At 41.9% G+C, this 22,799-nt stretch overlaps 1 protein-coding gene across 1 annotated transcript in view; it reads left to right on the top strand.

Moving 5' to 3' along the window:
* The window catches only part of LOC126470795 (innexin shaking-B), a 424,307-nt gene that overhangs the window by 253,521 nt on the left and 147,987 nt on the right, over positions 1-22,799 (top strand). The window contains exon 2 of the mRNA XM_050098806.1: positions 13,271-13,490. Coding sequence (XP_049954763.1) covers positions 13,271-13,490 — 220 coding nt within the window. The remainder of the gene's footprint in view (positions 1-13,270; positions 13,491-22,799) is intronic.

The raw sequence follows: 22,799 nt of genomic DNA, 5'->3' as shown, positions 1-22,799 counted from the left end.
CAGATATCCCTCATGTACTGACGGACAGGAACCGATGAGCATTGCGGATGGTAGTTGTAAAAATGGCATGAAATTAGCAGAAGGAATCATTTGTGAGTTCGAAAGTGCTACCAGCAACTGACCGCCCTGATGAACCAAGGGTCTTGTAACACCTCCGTTTTTTATCCCGACCTGATCTGATCGAATAGCAGCCCAATATTTATTATTAACATGACCGTGAACCTAATGGGGCTGGTAATCGGAATTGACTGCTACGGAAGTTGTTACTTTCCAGTTCGTCCTGTTCAATACTATAATACTGAATGTATGGTAATAAGGAACACCAACACAGTTTTACTAATTACGAACTTATATTCTTCTCAAAACACAAAAATGAGACAGCCACTGCCTTCGTCATACATATCTAATTACGGCTAATCTCAGCACAAGCTTTCTTAATTTGTCATTATCGCCACACACTAATCCATCACTGCATCCAACACTGCAATCCAAGGTTAGGCCGGAGTGGTAGACGCGAAACTAAATATCGGCACTACTAACGTCACTGACCACTTTTATAAAGATACTTCATCTCTTTCCCGGTATTTATTTATTATTTAGGGATCTAACCACGGCGATGGTGACACCCTTCTCGGTTAAAAACCCTGTATTCCAATAATGGCCTCCACACACGCACCATTCCCGCCAACCACTCTGGCGCATCTCGACACTCGCTCTCGCAACACGTCACAATCGATTGTTCGCTCTATCGACCTGTGCCGAGTGCAAAGTTATAGTAAGGGCCTACGGATCCCTTACAGTCTGCCTACAGCGCTCCTCAACGACCGTTCAGCTAAAGTTTCTGCGTATGGGTCTCAGTAATAAGCGCGTGGTTCGTACACCCATGCTGACTGGTGTTCATCGCCGACAAAGCCTGGAATCGTCACGCCAGTATCGCAAATGGACGTCCACTGAGTGGCGACAGGTGCTATTTTCAGATGAATCACGTTTTATGCTCCATCGGACAGATGACCGTTGTCTTGTACGGCGTGAAACGTCTGAAAGCAAACACCCTGCAACAGTCGTCGGAAGGGCCCAGGCCAGAGGACATTCCCTGAGTGATCACGTCATTCTGGTGTGCATAATGGATCAACAAATTATGCATCTATCCTACCATGCAACGTGTCACACAGCTTGCAGTGTACGTGCGTGGTTCTAAGAGCAGCAGGATGACTTAACCCTACTCCCGTGGCCGCCATATTCTCGAGATTTAAACCCAATCGAGACTGAGCTGTTCATGCCATGGATCCCCAACCGGGAAACCTAGCGCAGCTGGCCACGGCACTGGAGTCGATATGGCACCTTCCATAACCTGACATTCTTCCTGTACGTTTTGCAGCGATACACGCTGAAAAAGTTGATTATTCAGGCTTTTGACAAGTAGTCATATTAATGCGACTGGACAGTGTATTTTCTAGCGTTTTGCTTTCTATATTTACAATAGTGTCATCCGCAAACCGTTTCATGTAGCTTCAGACATTATCCGTTAGGTCACTGCGGTGAATAGTATTGGTCCCACGAGATTCACTTGGTGAATGCCCTAAGATACTGTTACCTACATCCGAAGATAAGGTTATGTCATGAGAGTTCTCTCCGTCAGTGACGCCATCCTGTGTCCTTTTTGTTACGAACTCTTCAGTCTAGTCACAAAACTAGTATAAAATCCTGTACACCCGCAATTTGTTCCTTAGATGACAGTGCCAAACTCTGTTGAACGGCCGGCCGGAGTGGCCGAGCGGTTCTAGGCGCTACAGGCTGGAACCGCGCGACCGCTACGGTGGCAGGTTCGAATCCTGCCTCGGGCATGGATGTGTGTGATGTCCTTAGGTTAGTTGGGTTTAAGTAGTTCTAAGTTCTAGGGGACTGATGACCTCAGCCGTTAAGTCCCACAGTACTCGAAGCCATTTGAACCATTTTGAATCTGTTGAACGCATTCCGGAAGCCAAGGATCACTGCATTACCCTGGGTGCCTCTGTTTGCTGTTTATGGAAATCGTGGGCAGACTGAACGATGTGAGCTTCGCAAGATCGTTGTCTGCGGAATTCACGTGATTCCCATAGAGGAAATTCTGGGCCTCCAGTTAGAATAAAACGTGTTCCTTAATTTTCCAGTCATCTGACGTCAACGATATAGGTCCATAGTTGTGTGTAACTGTTCGACGAGTCTACCTGAAAAAGGGATGATCTCCGCGTTTTTCCGATTATATTGAAATTTAATTCCTCAGCTGCCAGAAAAAGAGCAAGTTCTGTCGCATAGTCTACGTAGGATTGTAAAGATATCACATTATATGATGATTGTCTAATCACGGCTCTCCTCTCTGAACCATCACAGCCGCGCAGGATTAGCCGAGCGGTTTCAGGCGCTGCAGTCATGGACTGTGCGGCTGGTCCCGGCGGAGGTTCGTGTCCTCCCTCGGGCATGGGTGTGTGTGTTTGTCCTTAGGATAATTTAGGTTAAGTAGTGTGTAAGCTTAGGGACTTATGACCGTAGCAGTTAAGTCCCGGGTTCGATTCCCGGCGGGGTCATGGATTTTCTCTGCCTCGTGATGACTGGGTGTTGTGTGCTGTCCTTAGGTTAGTTATGTTTAAGTAGTTCTAAGTTCTAGGGGACTGATGACCATAGATGTTAAGTCCCATAGTGCTCAGAGCCATTTGAACCATTTTTAGTTAAGTCCCATAAGATTTCACACACATTTGAACCATCACTACCTTGTACCTGTATAGGGCGTATTGTACTATGCTCTTGAATTTTGTTCATTTATATTCGAAATATTGTCTCAACGATGAATGTTTGATGTTGTCTGCTCCGGTAGTCCTGAAATCTTATTTTTTGGATTGTTTTTGCCGCACTTACTAAACAGTATTCCCTACCTACCTTTCACTGCATTCCCACTTGTAAATGTAGTCAGCGATGCCATAACGGGCTTCTCAATCATTGATTTCTTGCTCTACTTGAACGAATCGAAAAGTTCGGTCCCGTTTTTAACCAGGAGATCGAGGAATTTACCGTCACGAGTAGCTTCTCTGATTAACTGCTCAAGGTAATTTTCGGGTGAGGAATTCAGAACAATATCACACTAACCCCTGTGCCTGCTACCTGCTCCAATCACTTGAGTCACACAATCTATAGCTGATAAGCTGAAATCTCAGCGTTAGACGTGGTAATAGACATTGTTTGCAGACGCAGTTTCACAGTGAAGTCGTTTTCAGAGCGAATTGAGGACGGGGCCAGGTAACATGATTTATCAGGGCAGAATCGAGCATCGCGACTGATTGGATCATCCGTCAGTAGTGTTTACAAAGCTGCATTGAGATCCGGACTCTAGAGAGAAAACGCAGCGTCTAAGATTTTAATGTTAATATAAGACTATGAATTCATCATTATAGATGCAGTGCTCAACAACCACAGATTTCTGGGATATAAAAGCTGGGTCGCAGGTCATATAGGATCCATTACTCCAATATGGTGCTTGTAAACATTTGTAAACACCCTTCTTATATAAAAGCAAATGTCCTTCCACATACCCAACGAAAGTTCCAATGTTGGCTGGAAGATTGCTTTCATGATTCTCTAGGCATTTGAAAAATATGGAAGAAATACTCAGTCGCAAAAAAGAGAAAGAGGGGAGACACTCTGTGTGACCATTTAGATCCTGTAACTGACTACAGAGTTAAATTTTGATAGATTAACTGCTGAACTATATAGAAAAACTTTCGACTCGCTCAGAAGATGGCTGCGGCCGCCGCAGTCTAAATATTAGTGGAAAAAGTTATTTGCAACAGCATGAGGACCTGATATTTTATCTCTTTGTTACATCAGTGCATTTCGAAGGCAGGACAGCCTTTACACGTGTATGAGGTTTACTACAAATCGATATTGTTGAATCAAAATATCGACGGCAGAAATCCATGTGAATAAACCATTAAGATAATCTCTTCCTTCCCTTATACGTTACTGCGAATTTAACGTTTTCCGCTGCAGAATATGAAACTTTTAATTTGCGTTTCCACTTATTCCTGTGACATATAAATTAAGATACTGCATCATGAAGAAAGACACACACTCGTTGTTTAACGCTCTGTTGAAAGCGATAAATAATATCACTGTGCAGTTTAGAAACGGGTTTGCGAATTACAGAAAATTGCTGACACTTCTGGTTATTCTAAGCTAAACAGCACGTCTAACACGAACCGTGGCAGGCTACTGGTTGCTTGCCAACGCATTTTAAGTGCGTTGCGATTAATCTGCGTAAGTGAAGGGTTCTCACTTAAAATAAACACGGCCACCATTTCAGTCACGCTACACTCATAAGTAAAGGAGGGCAGACAACGGAAACTTCTATTTCATAATACTGGCGTCGTTTATTTATCTTCGTCAGCGAGCTGCGTAATCGCAGAGCTGAAAACACACTGCCCCGCTCCCATTCAGGAGCCACGTTAAAGATGAGTTCATTAAAGACAATCATTTTAGCCATTTTTACGGGCAGCGTCAGGTTTACCCAAGTTAGATCAGATCGCCTGCAGTCCATGCGATCTTTTTACACGATGTGGAAGTACGCTTTTAATTCTGGAGTGAGATTTGATACAGGTTTATTACAAAGCGAGAATAAAGTGCGATTAGAGAACCTATATTTACATGTTTGTGTTAGGCTTTAGACATGAACAGTTCACCAAATTTTCCTTATTTTAGTTTCAGGAATCGTTTCCACAACGTAGAGCCTTTTTTATTTCCACATCTTCCGCAACATCCACATGTATCCACATGCATTTGTAGTCAAACTAACATTTTTACTTATTCCTGTACCTTCTGCTATTTAAATGACTCTTGTAGACAAACATAGATTAAACGATGACCCGTCAGTACCTGTCAGTGTCAAATAGAAACGCAAGTAGGTTTATGACCCCTTAGAAGGAAAGTTTGGTTTTTTGCACTGGCTTTAAAAGGTGCACGTATGAGGCCGCAGTTTACAGCAGCCTGCATTAAATCAGTCCGTTCAGCTTTAATGACTTCTTTCGTCATTTCCACTTTCAGTTTTGCCAAAAATTTTAAACTACTGGTTTCCAGTCTGCTCCATTTCTCTTCAATTAAAGCATTTTTCTGCAAATGGAGGCAGGAGGATTAGGGTTCAACGTTCCGTCGACTCTACTAAATGCTTCCTAGTATCTGTCTGTTACAGCGTACATGAGGTTAACGACCCCAAGTGGACAGATGGCGTGCTGGGATCGACACTGGGAAAACGAACTAAGTTGATTCTTAACGGGAATGTATTCACAAAATGGAGCGTACTCTTGAGCTTCAGTAAATCTTTATGACGTATTAAGTCATACCACTATGGTTCTGTGAAGGTAAACTGTTTGCTATTATATTAATCGTCATCATTCAGCAAGGATTAGGTTCACTAAGGAATCCAACATGAATGCTCACGTACTCACACATCAAGATTCAAACATTCAGAGAATAAAAGAAGGCGAAATCCACAATTTTCTAGCAAAAGTAGAATTGTTAAAACGGGTTTTTGACTTATGGTGGAAAGAAATACGTAACTTAATCGTAATTACGATGTATGAACTGAATTGTGGCCGGATAAAGAACAAGTTCGGCCCCATCTGAGTCTAGTAAAACATAGTAAAATTGTAACTCGTTAGAACCCCATTATACTTCTAACAAATGACTTTAAAATTAAAGAAGGTTCCTAACACAAAAATCTAAACTAACTCCATCCAAACTCACCGTCTAAGAGCCCACATAAGCGGCACATCATACACACCTCATCCCAGATCTGGTTCTAGGCGCTACAGTCTGGAGCCGCGCAACCGCTACGGTCGCAGGTTCGAATCCTGCCTCTGGCATGGATGTATGTGATGTCCTTAGGTTAGTTAGGTTTAAGTAGTTCTAAGTTCTAGGGGACTGATGACCTTAGAAGTTAAGTCCTGTAGTGCTCAGAGCCATTTGAACAATTTTGAACCTAGATCCGGGATTAACTACTCTCTACAAAATCCGACCCGCCTGGCCTCCTAGCACAGAGACCGAAAATGGGGGGGGGGGGGGGGGGGGGCGAATTGACTAATCAACAAGACGATTTTTTCAGTGGTACCAGGCATCTTCTCCAACCACAAAACAAGATAGAGAACGACTGTTACCCTAGCTCAAAATTTTCCGTTGGTTCACGCCTAAAATTTGAACGAATGCTTCACTTGTAGGTCTGAACGAACCAGTCGCGAGGCCCCACGTTAAAAAAGCCTAGGAGATAGTTTGGAGCATCAAGCCAGCTTCGAAAATCCAACTCAACGATCCTTCCAGGTCTTTACTACACAGCTAAACCAAGAGAGTTTACCTGAATTCACTAAATTGCGCGTGTTTGCAATTTTACCCACATTCATACAATCTAGTAATCATCCTTTTTTTTTAGAAAAAATGGTTTAATGTACATAGTGCACTGAATATCAAACGCAATAAAAATGAAATCTACGCAGTTCGGTTCCCAGCGTGATCTTTCACCCTGACGTGGTTAAAACATAAGAAAACACGGACATAGAAATGACACTCTGCAGAAATTGGCAGAACTTCAAAATTTTATACACACAATATATATGCACTCTATCCAAAGCCAGTGCCATCAGCTAATTATATCATTGTAAATATCCTGTGCTTCCTTGGTCAACTTGCGTCCACACGCCACTGTTGCTGGACACACTGTTGAAGATGCAGTCTTGGACTGTGCGGCTGGTCCCGGCGGAGGTTCGAGTCCTCCCTCGGGCATGGGTGTGTGTGTTTGTCCTTAGGATAATTTAGGTTAAGTAGTGTGTAAGCTTAGGGACTGATGACCTTAGCAGTTAAGTCCCATAAGATTTCACACACATTTGAACATTTTTTTGTTGAAGTAGGCACTTTCCAAAAAAAGACAATGTCAATATGTTGTTGGCTGTGCTTCAATATGTTACTCAGATCCATATGTCTAGAATTATGCCAACCATTTAATTAAAATGATAGCCGGCCTGTGTGGCCGAGAGGTTCTAGGCGCTTCAGTCTGGAACCACGCGACCGCTACGGTCGCAGGTTCCAATCCTGCCTCGAGCATGGATGTGTTATGTCCTTAGGTTAGTTAGGTGTTAGTAGTTCTAAGTTCTAGGGGACTGCTGACCTCTGATGTTAAGTCCCATAGTACTAAGAGCCATTTGAACCATTAAAATGATAAGCCGATACAAAGTTCTCGTAGAAAAATGTATTATTTTATTTCCCTGACAATACTTACATCTGTATTGCCAGAAAAAAAGTGAAGCATCCAGAAGACACTGTCGGATGTCAGTGTAGCTTCGCACATTCACACACCATCAGTGGGTATGTAAATGGCTAGATTTGCAATTTTCTGTTAACTGACATTCTGAGCCTGTGGCTGTGTACAAAATGTATGGCGACTCTTATAGAGAAGATAACAATAACCAGCCCCTTTTTATAATGCTATTTACTTATTTAAATAGCGCCGTTACTGGTTTCGAACGACGTTCACATTAAGATATATATTTTACATTAGCCTTCACTTTTTGTCTTCCCAAACGATGAAATTTCCTTCGGGTGGTAGTGCTCCACATCCAAAACAAGAAGTGAGACAATATGTATGTAACTGTAATTGTGCCTCACATCGATTTTAATCTGAATGGCCGGCCGCGGTGGTCTAGCGGTTCTAGGCGCTCAGTCCGGAACCGCGCAACTGCTGCGGTCGCAGGTTCGAATCCTGCCTCGGGCATGGATGTGTGTGATGTTCTTAGGTTAGTTAGGTTTAAGTACTTCTAAGTTCTAGGGGACTGATGACCACAGATGTTAAGTCCCATAGTGCTCAGAGCCATTTGAACCATTTAATCTGAATGGTGTGAGGCACAATTACATCTGAACAGACATTGTCTCACGTCTCGTTTTGTTTTTAGGGCACTACCATTCCAAGGAAATTTCAGCATTTAGGAAACCAAAAAGTGAAAGCTAATGCGAAATGCATCTTAACATGAACAAGCCACCTGAAGATGAACCTGTCGGTTCGAAACTGGTAATGGCGCTATTTAAATAAATAAATAGCATTATAAAAAGTGGCTGGCTGCTGTTATCTCCTCTATAAGGGTCGACCTACGTCTTCGTAATGTTGAGGTACTCTCGTGGAGAGCAAGATTCCCAGATCTGTCCCGATAGAATGTGTGTGGGGTTAGCCGTCAACTGCGTCCCAGTATACCGAGAACCAGTAACAACAGTAATGTGCCAGCTTGGCTCATGAGAGGTTATAACGGTTTTATGTTACCCTCCCCAACAGAATCGAGGCCAGAGAGGATGCAACATCGGGGCTCATACCGCAAGTTCTTTGTAAAATTGACTAGATTTTGTAATCGCTGAAATAACATCATGTAACCTCTTAACCTGTGAAGTTTCATTTCGTTTCCTCTCCGTTCCGGGTGCTTCACTTTTTTAGGTCTTAATGGTAGTTACCTTGCAAAATCCGCCGTATACTTTCTACCAGATTGGTGTCTGGTTATCTAACAACGAAATTTATAAGAATAATTTTTTTATAGTCTTCGAAACAATTCTAGATACTCAAGTCTGACGAAGTGGTCTGTGTTTTTAAAAGTAGGATTTAATGTGCACATTTGGCACAGTAGTGGCAAATTTATCTGGTCGAATATTCGGTTTAAATATATTATTTGACAGATACTGCAAAATCTGAAGAACCAGTGTTCGTAGTGAGCAGCAGTGCTGTATGGTAGTAGCAAACACAGAAGGTTAAACAAAGAAGACGGTACGACGACGTTGGGACAGTATAATTCTGAAGATTTTCGTGAAGATGGCCCTCCGTTTCATTCTTCATGTCCTTAACTAGATAATATGTTCTGTATTGTAGTATGCTTTGTGAATTACTTTAAAGGAGGAACGTTTAGCTCCATTGTCTTGTTACACTCGTTAAAAGGAGAACATCTGTTAAGTCTGGCCGTCCTTGCCCGACTTTCCTTGTGTCGTAGGCTGACCTGCACTGCGTTGTCCGTCTGCTACTACTATGCGGCTCTACTGCTGAGTCGCTGCTGCAGCACTGTCGTGTTCATCACGACAGATGTTAGTAAAAATTCCGTAAACATTTTTAGACAACTCTGTTTTCAGTATAGAGTACGATGGAGTACTTTTCAAAAGAAAATTCTTTCCAGTTTTTACGAAAGAAATAAAAATTAGGTTACAAGAAATTTTCAAGAAAAATAATTTTTACTGCAACCTGGGGAAGAGAAACAGAAGCACTAACTTACGTGCACAGATAAAAATATATGAATATTCTCAAAGTTTATAGATGCATGTGATACATATTTTATTGTAAAAACATAAAATTGTTCCTAGATTCAAAGTAAAATATCGTAAGAAGTGAGAAACTGTTTAGTTTGTGCAACAAAAAGTGTCGCCGCTGATGAACTGGCATTCTGTTTTACTTGCTAGAGCAAGTTGTTAAGGAAACTATAAAATTAATTGTAGTAACACCTGACACATCATTATTTTATTGTGTCACCTATGAACAAGACCGTCCATTCAATAGTCTCTAACTGGGGACAATCCCCATCGCAACCCCCTCAGATTAAGTGGTAAAATGGCCTAGTAGATTGCCCGTCAAAAACTGAACACAGATCAAGCATGAAAACAAGAAGTCGTACTAAACTGTGGAAAAAGAAGCAAAATAGAAACACTGAATGGGCCGAGTTCAAGACGTACAACATCGAGCGAATTGCAAGAACCACGGTGTCGTGTCTGTGTGGTCACGGTGTGAGATCCGTCTTCAAAACTCCCTCGTGCCCCTTTGTTCCACACAATTATGAACTTTCCGTCCGGTCATTGTCGTGTCTGTTCTCCTTCTGTAGTCTTGGCAGTTGTCATACTATACATTAGTTGTAGAGTATGAGCCATGTGGTATGAACATATTACCATCGCAAGTAAATATGATGAATCGTGAGAGCAGGCAGAAAGCCGCACAGACTTCTCACAGAAATGAAAACAAAAAATAAACGGGTTTCAACTATGTTTCAACAAAGGAATTCAAGAGTCAAAACTTCCAGAACGGAACTCAGGAGTTATAACATGTGGTACTTGTGTAAAACAAATAGGAGGTACGCACCTCTGAAGGTTCTTTCCTTACACCCCACTGTTGCAAACAAACGTTACGCCACGACACACACAAGATCGAATACAGCGAACAGACTCGTCAATGACCGGACAGACAGTTCATAATTTAATGGAAAAAAGGGGTACGAGGGAGACCTGGGCACGCGCCCCCGCCTTCGCAGTCCAACACCGTTACCACATAAACCCGACGCCCTGGCTATTCAAAGTCTGTCGATGTTGCACATCTTGATCATGGAACGTTCACTGTTTTCATTTTGCTTCTTTTTTCACACTTCAGTTCATCTTCTTCCTGTTTTCATGCTTGATCTGTGTTCTGTTTTTGACGGGCTATCGCCTGGGCCATCTTATCACTAAATCCGACTGTAGTGCGATGGACACTTTCCATTCTAAGAGGAGGGGAGTAGACCTAGGCGCATGGAGTATTTTGAATATTTTGGAAGGCAAATGGCGAATTTAAACAGCCATAAAAAGTTCCAGTTCCGATCCTTTTAAAAACCTACATAACACGACTTTTAAATAATTTTCTTAAAAGAAAAACACCTGACTACACTACATTTCCTAATATCTTGGTGGGGCGGCCAGGAGTATGGCCGCCCTCGCCTATGAACGCAATTTGTTTACGATATACGATGTGCACGGCAGCGTCTGTGTGATTGTATGCCTCCATCAGGATTTTTGTTGCGACGACTCACCTCAATAGGGCAAAATGTATTTCCAGCTCTCGAATTTTTTTTTATTTGCATAGTCCCTTCATCACTGCACCCATCACCCAAAACACCGACATACGCTATACATAAAGCAACTGTAGATACTTTCCGACTACTATTTCCTTTGAGGTCGACGAATTATATTTCTTCAAATGGTTTCGTGAAACCCTAGTTCCTTCGAAATGTACAACAAGCCTATTTTCCAAAGCATGCAATAATTGCATTGTACACAAAAACTACGCTCTTGTTGCTGCAGTGCCTCTGCACTCCCTTATACATTTTCATCCATAATTTCACTTTCAGAACCAAAACCCTATTGAGCCGAGAAGACGACAAACGGAGATCTCAGCCACAATAATTAATTTTTGCGCGGAGAGCACGCTGTATTTTTCCAGCCGTCGGATAATCACCTATGTCGTAGTAACCAAACACAGTTCTACTAACTAGTTTTTGTTAGAGTCGTCAGAGTCTGTGGATTTCCGTTGTCGTTTATGTCCATTTCCTGGGGAATCAAAACACGTGCTCACACCTGCAGATCCTGCCAATGTTACTGTACTGTTAACAGGACATAGATTCAACTCGAAAATACCACAAGTTTTTTCTATCAGTTCATGAATTTGCATACACGTGCACACAGAATACCGCATGGGAACATTGACCATACAGCTGGCGTTGACCTCCTTTACTGCTACAGTGTATATATGGAAACAAAGCTGTGAGCTGGACGAATCACAGCATTAAAGAGTGCATGCAGTGGGTGTGGCCTTAGGCTGACGACTCTCGTGATGGCCACTATAGTTACCCTCCGTGTTCAGCTGGCCTTATTAAAACATCGAGAAATAGGGGAGAGAGTGTCACGGGCATGATATAGGATTTCGGATGGAAATCATTAAAACAAAGGCGTTTGTCGTTGCGGCTGGATCGTCTCACGAAATTTCAATCACCAGCTTTCTCCTCCAAATACGAAAATATATTTGTTATGCCGCCCTATATAGGAGAAACGATCAGCATGGTAAAATAAGGGAAATTGGAGCTCACACGGAAAGATATAGGTGTTCATTTTTCCCGCGTGCTGTTTGGAGGTGGAATAATAGTGAATTATTGTGAAGGTGGTTCGATGAACCCTCTGCCAGGCACTTAAGTGTGATTTACAGAATATCCATATAGATGCAAATGTAGATGTAGATATGGATGTAGATGTATATCATAAGGTTTTAAAACATTTACGGGTTTGACATATTGTGCACTCGAATTTCTATTCCCAAAAATAAGAAACACTCTTACAAAGTTGAAACTGAAGTAGTTAATTAAAATTCTCAAATCCAACAAGATCATACTAGATATAAGTTTAAACTGCTTTCTGTTTTACGGAGTTATCTCTCGCTTTATGGTAACGAGATAATGTGTATGTTTAAGTGGGCACCTTATAATTATGATTGTGGTACAGCATTCGTCTCGTGCAGTAGAAGATCGCTGGAGAATATGTACGTAATGTAATTTTTCGGTTCTGTTTTTAAATCTGCTTTCACACAGGACAAATCTCCAAACATTTCTGTTCATTTGTGCCAATAACGAAATGTAAATTCACTTAGGAGTACGATACCCAACTATGAAAGGTGCAACTTGCTCTCTTTTAATGACGAGACAACCGCGAATCGACGCCTTTAATTTCGTTGGTTTTTAGATGTTTAACTAAGGAGTTATGCAGAGGGTAAAACGTAGGCTTTTTTTCTTGCTAATGGTTTCACAGTTACATTGACAAATTTACGTATTTTCGTACCAACAACTTCTTATATACACGTTGGACAATGGAGAATTCAATTGTCTGAAGAAAATAATATAAAATTTGTGTTCAAGACTTAAATTACCACTGAGTGTTGGACAAAGGATGGTCGTGTGCTGTTACACGGTATTTGTCACACGTGAAAAATAATCAGGCATTGAATGTCACTCAGAAATCAATGAGGTAACAAAATGCAATATTAAAATCTGTTACCGACTCATCTTGACAATGCCTGAATGGTTTCCAACAAAAGTATTTCGAGAACAATTATTGGAGCACCAGCCACGCGTCCGAAAACTGATGGAATAGCTTTCCGCTTCGTAGACTTCAGATTGGTGTATTTGAAACATAGTCATACTCTGTAAATCTGCACATAACTCTCCCGTAGAAGAAGAAATTATAAATACGTCTGTAAGCTGAGAAAGTGATTTTTTTTCGTTTTCGGATGTTTCAGATATACTTTTTCCTTTCTTCTGTTTTCTCTGTTTATCTGCCATTGAACTCATGTAAATCAAATCATTTCATAACTTAAATACTTCCAATTTGTATTATTTAGAGCTTTTTACACGAATATATTTTTACGTGAGTGGTGTTCGACATGTTGCAGGCTATTCTGTTCTACACGCCGCGTTGGCTGTGGAAGAACTGGGAAGGAGGGAAGATCCACGCCCTTATAATGGACCTGGACGTGGGTATCTGTTCTGAGGTGGAAAAGAAGCAGAAAAAGAAACTGCTTCTAGACTACCTGTGGGACAACCTGCGCTATCACAACTGGTGGGCCTACCGCTACTATCTGTGCGAGCTGCTGTCCCTCGTTAACGTCGTTGGTGAGTCTAACTGGCCATCTTTTCATGCCATAATTTATATGCTGCTGTCCAATACATTCTTGAGGTAGAACATCAGTGCACTTCATAAAAATATAGACTATAATCTCATATTACAGCAAGAAGCATTTAGTTACGTATCTCTCTCGTGCGTAAGTGTTCTTGGTCTGTTAGATACACTATTGTTCATACTTCCGTTAATTTTGACTTGGATGGTACACATTTAACGTGTTGGGAAAGAAAATAGATGACTCTAAGATAGTTTGCACATCCGCCATCAGCAGAAATCGGTAACTATTCTATCTTGACTTACCACAATGAGAGAAAGTGTGCATGCCACCTGCCCGCGTTGTGTGTAAAATTAACCCACTTGTTTTCGGTGCAGAAGTGAGATTTTGCTTTAATCTTCCCGTCCTTGTCTCTAACATACAAATTCCACCCTTTCTCATTTAAATTTCGTTAGCATTACCTTTCACTGGAAATGCCCTGCATCCTCATGAATACATGTAAAAAGTCACCCACAGATCACTTCAAGGCGTTCAGCTAGCCATTTAACTGAATTCGACCAACATCTTGTTTACTTGCACACTATGGCAACTACATATATAACAAACAAATTCCTAGATGAATCCCACACAAAGTTATATTTACTTACTTTTATGTAAGTAATACTTCTTATCTACGTGAGGGGCTACGCGCAAATTGCATCAACGAATGGACATAATGACCTACTTTTAACTTAGTGTTCTTCATATCCCTTAAGTTCGCAGTTACTATACTGGTTTTGCGATAAAATTTTCCCTTCAGCATGTCCATCCAAGAACTCAAAACTTGCGATCTTGTTTATTATTTCTTGTTCTTACACTATATTAAATTGATTTGAAGGGAGTATTTTAGGTAGTACAAAACTGGATTAGCGTGTCTTAAAGTAGCCTATTTCTGCAAAATAATTTATCAGCTTTCACAAAATCAACATGTACTACATTCTCTGCAGATGCTTATTTACGAGGACTGCAAGTACAACCATGTATGCCTCCACATTCAAATAAAACAGTAGATCATAATCACACAATATGTAAAGTAATGAGCCCACTATAGATGATGATGATGATGATGATGATGATGATGATGATGATGATGATGACTGCTAGTTTTCTTCGGGCGCACGAGGTCCAAGTTCTTAACTCCTAAAATATTATGAGATGAGCGTGAATATAAAGGATACAAATCAAAAATCCATCTACAATATAATTAACACACTTTAAAATACACATGAGCCTCCCGAGAGGCCAAAGAGTGCGTAAAACATCAATATTCATCGCACCAAACTCTAAATTAAAATCCTTCCTTCAATCCCAAATTGAGGTCTCGTTTCTCGGTGATGACTGTTGGTGAGTCGCGCGCAAGCTGAGCAGGAATTTCTGATGTTCAGATGAATGTAGGTATGAATAACATTTTGCGATTGTCGCATCACCAGGAGTTGCAGGGCAGTGGAGAATGGACTCGTCCTATAGGACTCAATGACTACCTTGATTTCCTCATGGTCTACAGCGTGTTAAGACTTAAATATGATAGTCTGGCAAAACCATATACCACACATCCATAGCAGATGCTGGATAGTGCAAACTTTTGAGAAAACGGGATCAGACAAGTTCTGTCTGTATCCCACACTCTGTGGCTAACGCATTGTAAAATATTAAGTGCTTTGAGAGACATTTCAACTAAAAAAAGACAACAATGTTTTCTACCCACTCCTCCATTCTCTTAATTTTTTGTTGCATTTTACGTGTGGTTGCTAGCAAACTGGGAGGACACCAGAGAAATAATTAGCCACAAATAAGGAGCACTGTGGCTACTTAAGGTTATTACAATCAGGGTAAAATTGAGAATGATATCTTGAGGGACAATGACATTGCGTATAAAACTACCTGATAGGTAATCTCAGATTCGGTATCTAATCTCGCGCAGGAAGGGGAAGGACCACAAGAACTGTATAAAGTTACGTAAAACTGTCCGAAGATGTTACAAAGCACTGCAGTACTTCTCGATCGAAGGAAAAACCTATTGAGTGGTGCCTGTACTGGATAGCTTTTTCCATAGCCGCCTCCAGCAGGGTCTGGTTACCAACGATGGAATGATCTCTCCAGAACCGACACTTTAACAGACTGAGAAGCTGCCTGGATTCCAAGATGAAGACACGGTGATCGGTTAGCATCAGCTCCAAGACTTTCCTCCAAGACTTTCCGACGAATCTGATGACGGCAACAATACTACAGCTACTTCGTCACAAACAATTCTTCGCAGTTTTATGCACAGGAATCAAAATTGCTTCAATTCACAAGCCGGGAAATTGTTCTGCTTTGTATGTGACGTTAAAAATCGAGAATTACGTACTTCTTTTGCAGTTCTAATAAGGCACTATAACGTACCATAGTACCACGTTACGTGTCACAAATAATATCGAATCCAGCTCCCGCTCACAGAAATGGTGGTTGTAAACTTCAGAATTGAAGTTACATAAGTCCCAATCGTTCTTCTCCGCTTTCACTCGATAGTGAAGGAATACTGCAGAAGTCCGATAGTCCGACACGTTCGGAAACGGCCCGGTCCCGAATAACCGAAAATGCCACACTATCGGGCGGTATTTCTTACTGCCGTACATCTAAAACAGCTGTAACACGGTGTTTTGTAGTAAAATGTTGATTAGCAAAATCATGAGGTCAACAACTTTAGCTCAAAATTAGGCCAGTGCCAAATTTTTATTCAAGACATTTAGTTTACACACAACTACTGTATAATACTTTGGTTCAGTTTGACATAAAAAAAAATTCGAATAGGTTTTTGTTTTCGAAGTCTTTCTCGCTTGGCATAAGAGTTATTTGTAATGATATGTAAATCAATAAAATCAGAGGAATCAAATTAGCATTACACTCAGCAAAAGTGATGAATTTATTTAGTGAATCTTCTGCTTCTGCCCAGCTGATTCCTCTTCTTCCGTTTCCTCATCTGAGTCACTCTCTTCAAGAGTGTATATGGGGTGAGGGTTTACTACACTTTGGATAATGTCCTCATCGGTTAGCTCGTGTTCGATAGCTTCATTGCTATCCATCTAAATCCTCTCCGCGAGTTCAGGCACGTTCTGCAAAGGATTGTTGTTGGTTACTCTTCTTATAACATCCAAAACTTCACACACTCATTCGGGATGTTACTCCTCCTCAACAATCTGTAGTGTTGAATCAAATGTAGGATCTGCTGTTGGCCGAAGTTTTCTCCAGAACCGCTGTAAAGTAACTTTTGGTACTTGAGCCCAAGACAGTGCCACTGCATAGACGGCGTCTTGTGCATTAAACTATTATGAAAGTCAGTTGCATCACAACCAGCGTTAAACAGGCCAGAAAGAAAGAGCTTCTACAAAATAGTTTAAAGTTCTGGATGACCACTTAATCCATTGATTGAATCAGTGATGTGACATCATGTGGGAGAATTGTTGTAAATATGTTTCCAACTCAGCTACTGGCATATGTGTTTTACAGTTGTCCAAAAGGAGAACGGTTTTGCTGTCTTCTAGTATACCAAAGTTTTGAAATTTTCTTCAAAACAAGGACGATGAAGAAACAGTTTTTGAAAAGGATGGCAGTCATATACTAATATTATTGAGCATCATAATGAACAGGCAAGTTCGTAACATTATAAAAGACCGAGGTTTTCCAGATTTACCAATTACAAAAGGAGTTCTTCGGTGGCTTCCAGAAGCAGTAGCACATAGCAAAACTGTCAATCTGTCTTTGCATTTTTTAAAACTCCTTAGCAGCCTTTCTACATCCCCCATCTAGAGTAGATGTTAATAAGCACCACCTAATAGGCCTGTTTCCTCGACATTGTAAATCTGATCAGTCGTTAGATTAGTATCTGATATTATTTCTTCAAACTGGTCTTTGTATTTTTCTGCTGAGTCTTGGTTTGCTGACAGTGTTTTTCCAGTTACATCAAGTTTTCTAATTCCATGCCGAAACTCAAAGTTTCTGAGCCAACCATCATAAAATTGCATTCACTTTCGGCAACACCTAAATCTTGTCCAAATTTCTTTGCCTTTTCAGTAACGATTAGCCCCTTTATCGGATTTCCTCTGGACCATACTGGACTAAACCATCTGTACAATACGATATCTATTTGTTGCAGTTCTGGGATTTTAATTTTTGTCTGGAGCAAATTTTTCAGTTTTCACATATTGAGAAGCAAATTTCATTAGTTCGTCTTTCTGTTTCTTTTATGTCGTAAATGGTTCACTAGCCAATATTAAATTCATTCATCAGAATATTTCTATTCTCACCTTTCTTCAGTTGTTTGACGATTTCAAGTTTCTGGATGGTGCTCAGAGTTACGTGCTTACGTTTGTCTCTCGATTTAGAACTTGAAGAATGTCCCGGTTTAGATAACATTGTCGCTGCTTAAATGCGATAAAACTTCCACAGGGTACTTTGATATTTGAGCTCACTACGGTAATACCGATCATTCTTTGCAAGAAAAAATGGCGAAAACAGCTCGCAATCAAAACAAAGAACTGAACCTCAGTGTGGTGACAGCCGAGATCAGTCGAGTAAAGCTCGAACGCTTCCGATTGATTCTGAACAACGCTGATTGCGTCTAACAGTAGCAGACGCCTGGTGAAAACTTCCGAGTGGTTCAGAATCTGGGATGGTGCCGGATTACCGGGCGTTCCTGACTGTCGGATGCCGGCCTAAAGGAAGTCTGTTGTACTGAATTCTGGCTGGCGCTAACAGTAGCGTCTTGCTGGGCGTCGATTTCCGCAGATTTCTTTCAGACACTACGAAATGAGAAATTTCCAGGCAAAAAAAAGAAATGAGTCCCGGAGCAGGACTCGAACCTGGAACCTTTGCCTTTCTAGGACAAGTGCCTTGCCAACTTTTTGCGTTTTGTTCGTTACTGTTCCTTGTATTGGGTCGCAGCGGACGTCACATGACATTAATTGAAGTTCGTTTTGATCCCTTCACTCAGTTTTTTTTTTAAAATAATTACAGAGGCCAGCCAGCGCTCTGACCGAACACGCTGAGCTACCGTGCCGGCGCCTAAGCTAGCCAGGCACGACTCACAATCCGCCGTCACTTCTCCTGTTACCTCTCGCCGATCTTCTAAACTCCACAGATGTTCTCCCGCAAACCTTGCACGATCCGCTGCAGAGTTAATATGCATTCTTGAGACTTCTAAATCTGTCAAATGTATTGAGTCTCTTGGAGCGCATATCATCGAACACTTTCCACTGAGCAATGATAGCGAGGACAGGAGAAAAAAATCTAGGAATCAATGATGTGGAACAACCCCTTAACAGTCCTCAAGTTTGTGCTCTTCCTCATTTTCAGCAGATATAGTTCCTCCGACAACGTGTAGCTCACAGTATCTTGGTACTGTTAGTAGCTGGTACAGGAGTTCCATAGGGCATTAGTTGTGTTAAACATGTCTCTGATGAGGATAAAGCTAAGGTGATGTATGATGAAGTTGAAGATAGTATTTTTGGCTAATGCCTCTTGAGGGGTTCATAGAAGAAATCTATAGTGACCGTGTAATGCACACACACTGTCGAAGTAACTGCTTGTATGTTCATAGTGAGAGAGACACGTGAAAAGTGGAAAGGTTCGTCTTCAAAGATGGCCACCTTTCCTTGAGATCTCCCCTATTGAGGCTGTCCATTCCTAGGAGGCTACAACACTTAAGCACAGGTGTGTCTGAGGACGAGGAGGAGATTAGTGTTTAATGTCCCGTCGACAACGAGGTCATTAGAGACGGAGCGCAAGCTCGGGTGAGGGAAGGATGGGGAAGGAAATCGGCTGTGCCCTTTCAAAGGAACCTCCCGGTATTTGCCTGAAGCGATTTAGGAAAATCACGGAAAACCTAAATCAGGATGGCCGGAGACGGGATTGAACCGTCGTCCTCCCGAATGCGAGTCCAGTGTGACAGGGGTGTCTGATAGTTTAAAATATAATGTCTTGAAGATACGAAGACAGGTATCTAATCCGAGTTGTAAATCTTCTGCGTATAATGTGAACCTATTTAGGGTCTACTGTAGAGTGGGACTCATCTTACCGGTGAGCCGGCCGGAATGGCCGAGCGGTTCTAGGCGCTACAGTCTGGAACCGCGCGACCGATGCGGTCGCATGTTCGAATCCTGCCTCGGGCATGGATTTGTGTGATGTCCTTAGGTTAGTTAGGTTTAAGTAGTTCTAAGTTCTAGGGGGCTGATGAGCTCAGAAGTTAAGTCCCATAGTGCTCAGAGCCATTTGAACCATTTGAACTTACCGGTGATGTTTAGTACCCTTCCTTCCGTTTCCTCACCATTGAGATGAAAACACTGCACCATTCTGGCAATTTTTACAACTTGTTGAAGCCCTCGAGCAGGCTTCAGAACTGTTAAAAGGCGTTCTTCTGACTCAGATGGTGTCTTTCGCGTATGGTCTAACTTGCTAGCCTGCTCTTTATCTATCTCTATGATTGAGATGTCGCCGCGTGGGATTAACCGAGCGGTCTAAAGCGCTGCAGTCATGTACCGTGCGGCTGGTCCCGGCGGAGGTTCGAGTCCTCCCTCGGGCATGGGTGTGTGTGTTTGTCCTTAGGAATTTAAGTTAAGTTGTGTGTAAGCTTAGGGACTGATGACCTCAGCAGTTAAGTCCCATAAGATTTCACATACATTTGAACACATTTTTTTTTTTTATTGAGATGTTGAGCACCAATGGATTATGTCTATCCCCTTCTAGTGAGGTGTGGAGGAAATTGGAGATTTTATCTTTATGTGAACATTCGAATATACATATCTTCATACAACCTTTCATTAATAGTGTTAATGTTGACAAACCTTTGTATCAGATGATTCTATCGCCACTTAAGTGAAATATGCAACCAGCACATATGGTTTTCGAACTGGATAAAATTAGTTAGCTTCAGTAGATGAAATTCCTGGATACTTTTCTCTTCAATGAGAATCTTACAGTCTCGACTCCACATGAGGTCATCGTCCGAAAAGCTTACTTGGTGATGCACAAGAAGCTCCTTCCTCGTGTGTGGCTTGTCCGCATTTCGTACATACAACTTGTCCTTGAAAGAGACGGTTGTTTGCCCAAATGCTGCAGGGATTAATTAGTCGCTAACGACTGTTTTGCCCCAGCTATAATCGACACCATCGGTCCGTAACATAATACGCGACTGATTTTTTACAGTTTTTTGTCATCCTCGCGATCCAGGCTATTAAACCAAGGTTCCAGTATCGTCTGATACACCAAGTGGTTATAGTCAAAGCGCATCTATTCATAGAGGGCCAGTGTGGGCTCTATTTGTCGTATGGCGTTGAAATTTGTTAGATATTCTGCAGCGTTAATTTGGGAACGGATTTACGCTGGAAAATAATTAGTTCCAGTTATGGTCACCAGGTGAAAATCTGGCTCTATGAATGCAAGAAAGACGTATAGAAATGTTTTCATCTCTAATGGATTAGGAATGAGACGTGGCCATAAAAGGTCAAACAAGTGAGAAAGGCATAACGTTGATTTTATTATTAACGGCCACTTACCCAATTTGTTCAATGTGAGCACTGAAGACGTCGAAGAGATGCTGTTTCGGTAAAACGACGTGATCAACATTTGCTCACGGCAGTTCTGGTGGAACCTGAGCAACGTGTCCCTGTATACTGGCCTGTAGATCAGGTAGAGCCGAACGTGTCCCAGGTAAACAAGCTATTGTAGATGTCCCCAGAGCCAAAAGTCACATGGATTCAGATCGGGTGATCTTGCAGGCCATGCATCTGGAAAACGTTTGGAGATAACACGTTCGTAGAAGGCTGCACAAAGCAGATCTTCCACTGGGCAAGCGACTTGATGAATTGCTCCATCTTGAATGAAAACAGTAGTTTCCACACAGTTGCACTCTTCTAAAGCAGGAATAAATGGTTCAAATGCCTCTGAGTACTATGGGACGTAACATCTGAGGTCTTCAGTCCCCTAGACTTAGAACTACTTAAACCTAACTAACCTACGGACAGCACGCACATCCATGCCCGAGGCAGGATTCGAACCTGCGACCGTAGCAGAAGCGCGGCTCCGGACTGAAGGGCCTAGAACCGCTCGGCCACAACGGCCGGCTAAGCAGGAATAACAACTTTAGAACATCTCGATAACACGCAAACGTCATAGTATACCTGACAGGATCTCTGGGTGTATTCTCTTCGAAGAAGAGCGGACGGATAGAAAAGGTGCTCGTGACTCTACAGCATACAGTCATATATGGCGAGTGCAGTGACTCTTCGTGCACAACACGTGATTGAACAGTACCCAAAATTCAGCAGCTCTGTGTATTCACTGCACCCAGTAATGTAAAATGAACCTCGTCACTCCACAGAATATTGCCCAGCCACATGTCACCAACTCCGATCCGTGCCAGAAACCGAAGAGCAAATTCAGAACGTCTCTACCGACCATGAGGTTGCAGCTGCTGCACCGTCCTGATCTTGTAGGGGTACCCGTGTAAAACAGACGGCAAAGCTTTCTGTACTACCGTCCATGGGATGACGATTTTCGTGACACTGCACGAACACTACCACATCCCGGGGCGCATGCTGCATGGTCAGTCACAGCAACAGCAACCTCGTCAATAACTTGGTTTAACGTCTCGTCGACATCGAGGTAATTAGAGTCGTCAGTAACTCCCACCAGGATAAGACTTTTCCGTTTCCGCTTCCACACCAAACTCACACGCGTTGTCGAATTTCATTATCATCTTTTTAAACCATTTAAAGACACGGGCCTCTCCTCAGTCGGCGATATTCTTTCAATACAGCACTGTAACTGCTGCCGTTCCAAAAAAAAAAAAAAAAAGAGTTACACTGACAGCGCGCGGTCTCCCTTCTCGATAGCCATACTGTTCACTCACGTTATGGTAATCAAACGACAGTGTGGATGTCAAACGGTCATACAAACAGTGTACAGCGCCAGATTTGCACCGGAACTAATTTGTTTTCCAATGTGAATAGGTTACGCATTAACACATTAGCATATCTACTAAGTTTCGCTGTCATTCGATAATTACAGCCCACACTAAAGCTCCGTGAGTAGCTGCACTTTAATTATAACTATCCGACACAACTTTTAACCCTTGTGCCACACGGTCAACACTAAAGTGCAACCAGAGTTTACGGTTAAAAGACACGAAGCTCCTTGAGAACGCTGTTTGCTCTTAATCTATACACAGCCAAGACTGGCAGAGTTTTCTGAAATTCCTGCCGTTTGGTACGATCCAGAGTACGTTTATCAT

This window comes from Schistocerca serialis, chromosome 3 (assembly GCF_023864345.2).
Source record: "Schistocerca serialis cubense isolate TAMUIC-IGC-003099 chromosome 3, iqSchSeri2.2, whole genome shotgun sequence".
In the NCBI taxonomy this organism is placed as follows: Eukaryota; Metazoa; Arthropoda; class Insecta; order Orthoptera; family Acrididae; genus Schistocerca; species Schistocerca serialis.
This window is presented reverse-complemented; position numbering and strand designations above follow the sequence as displayed.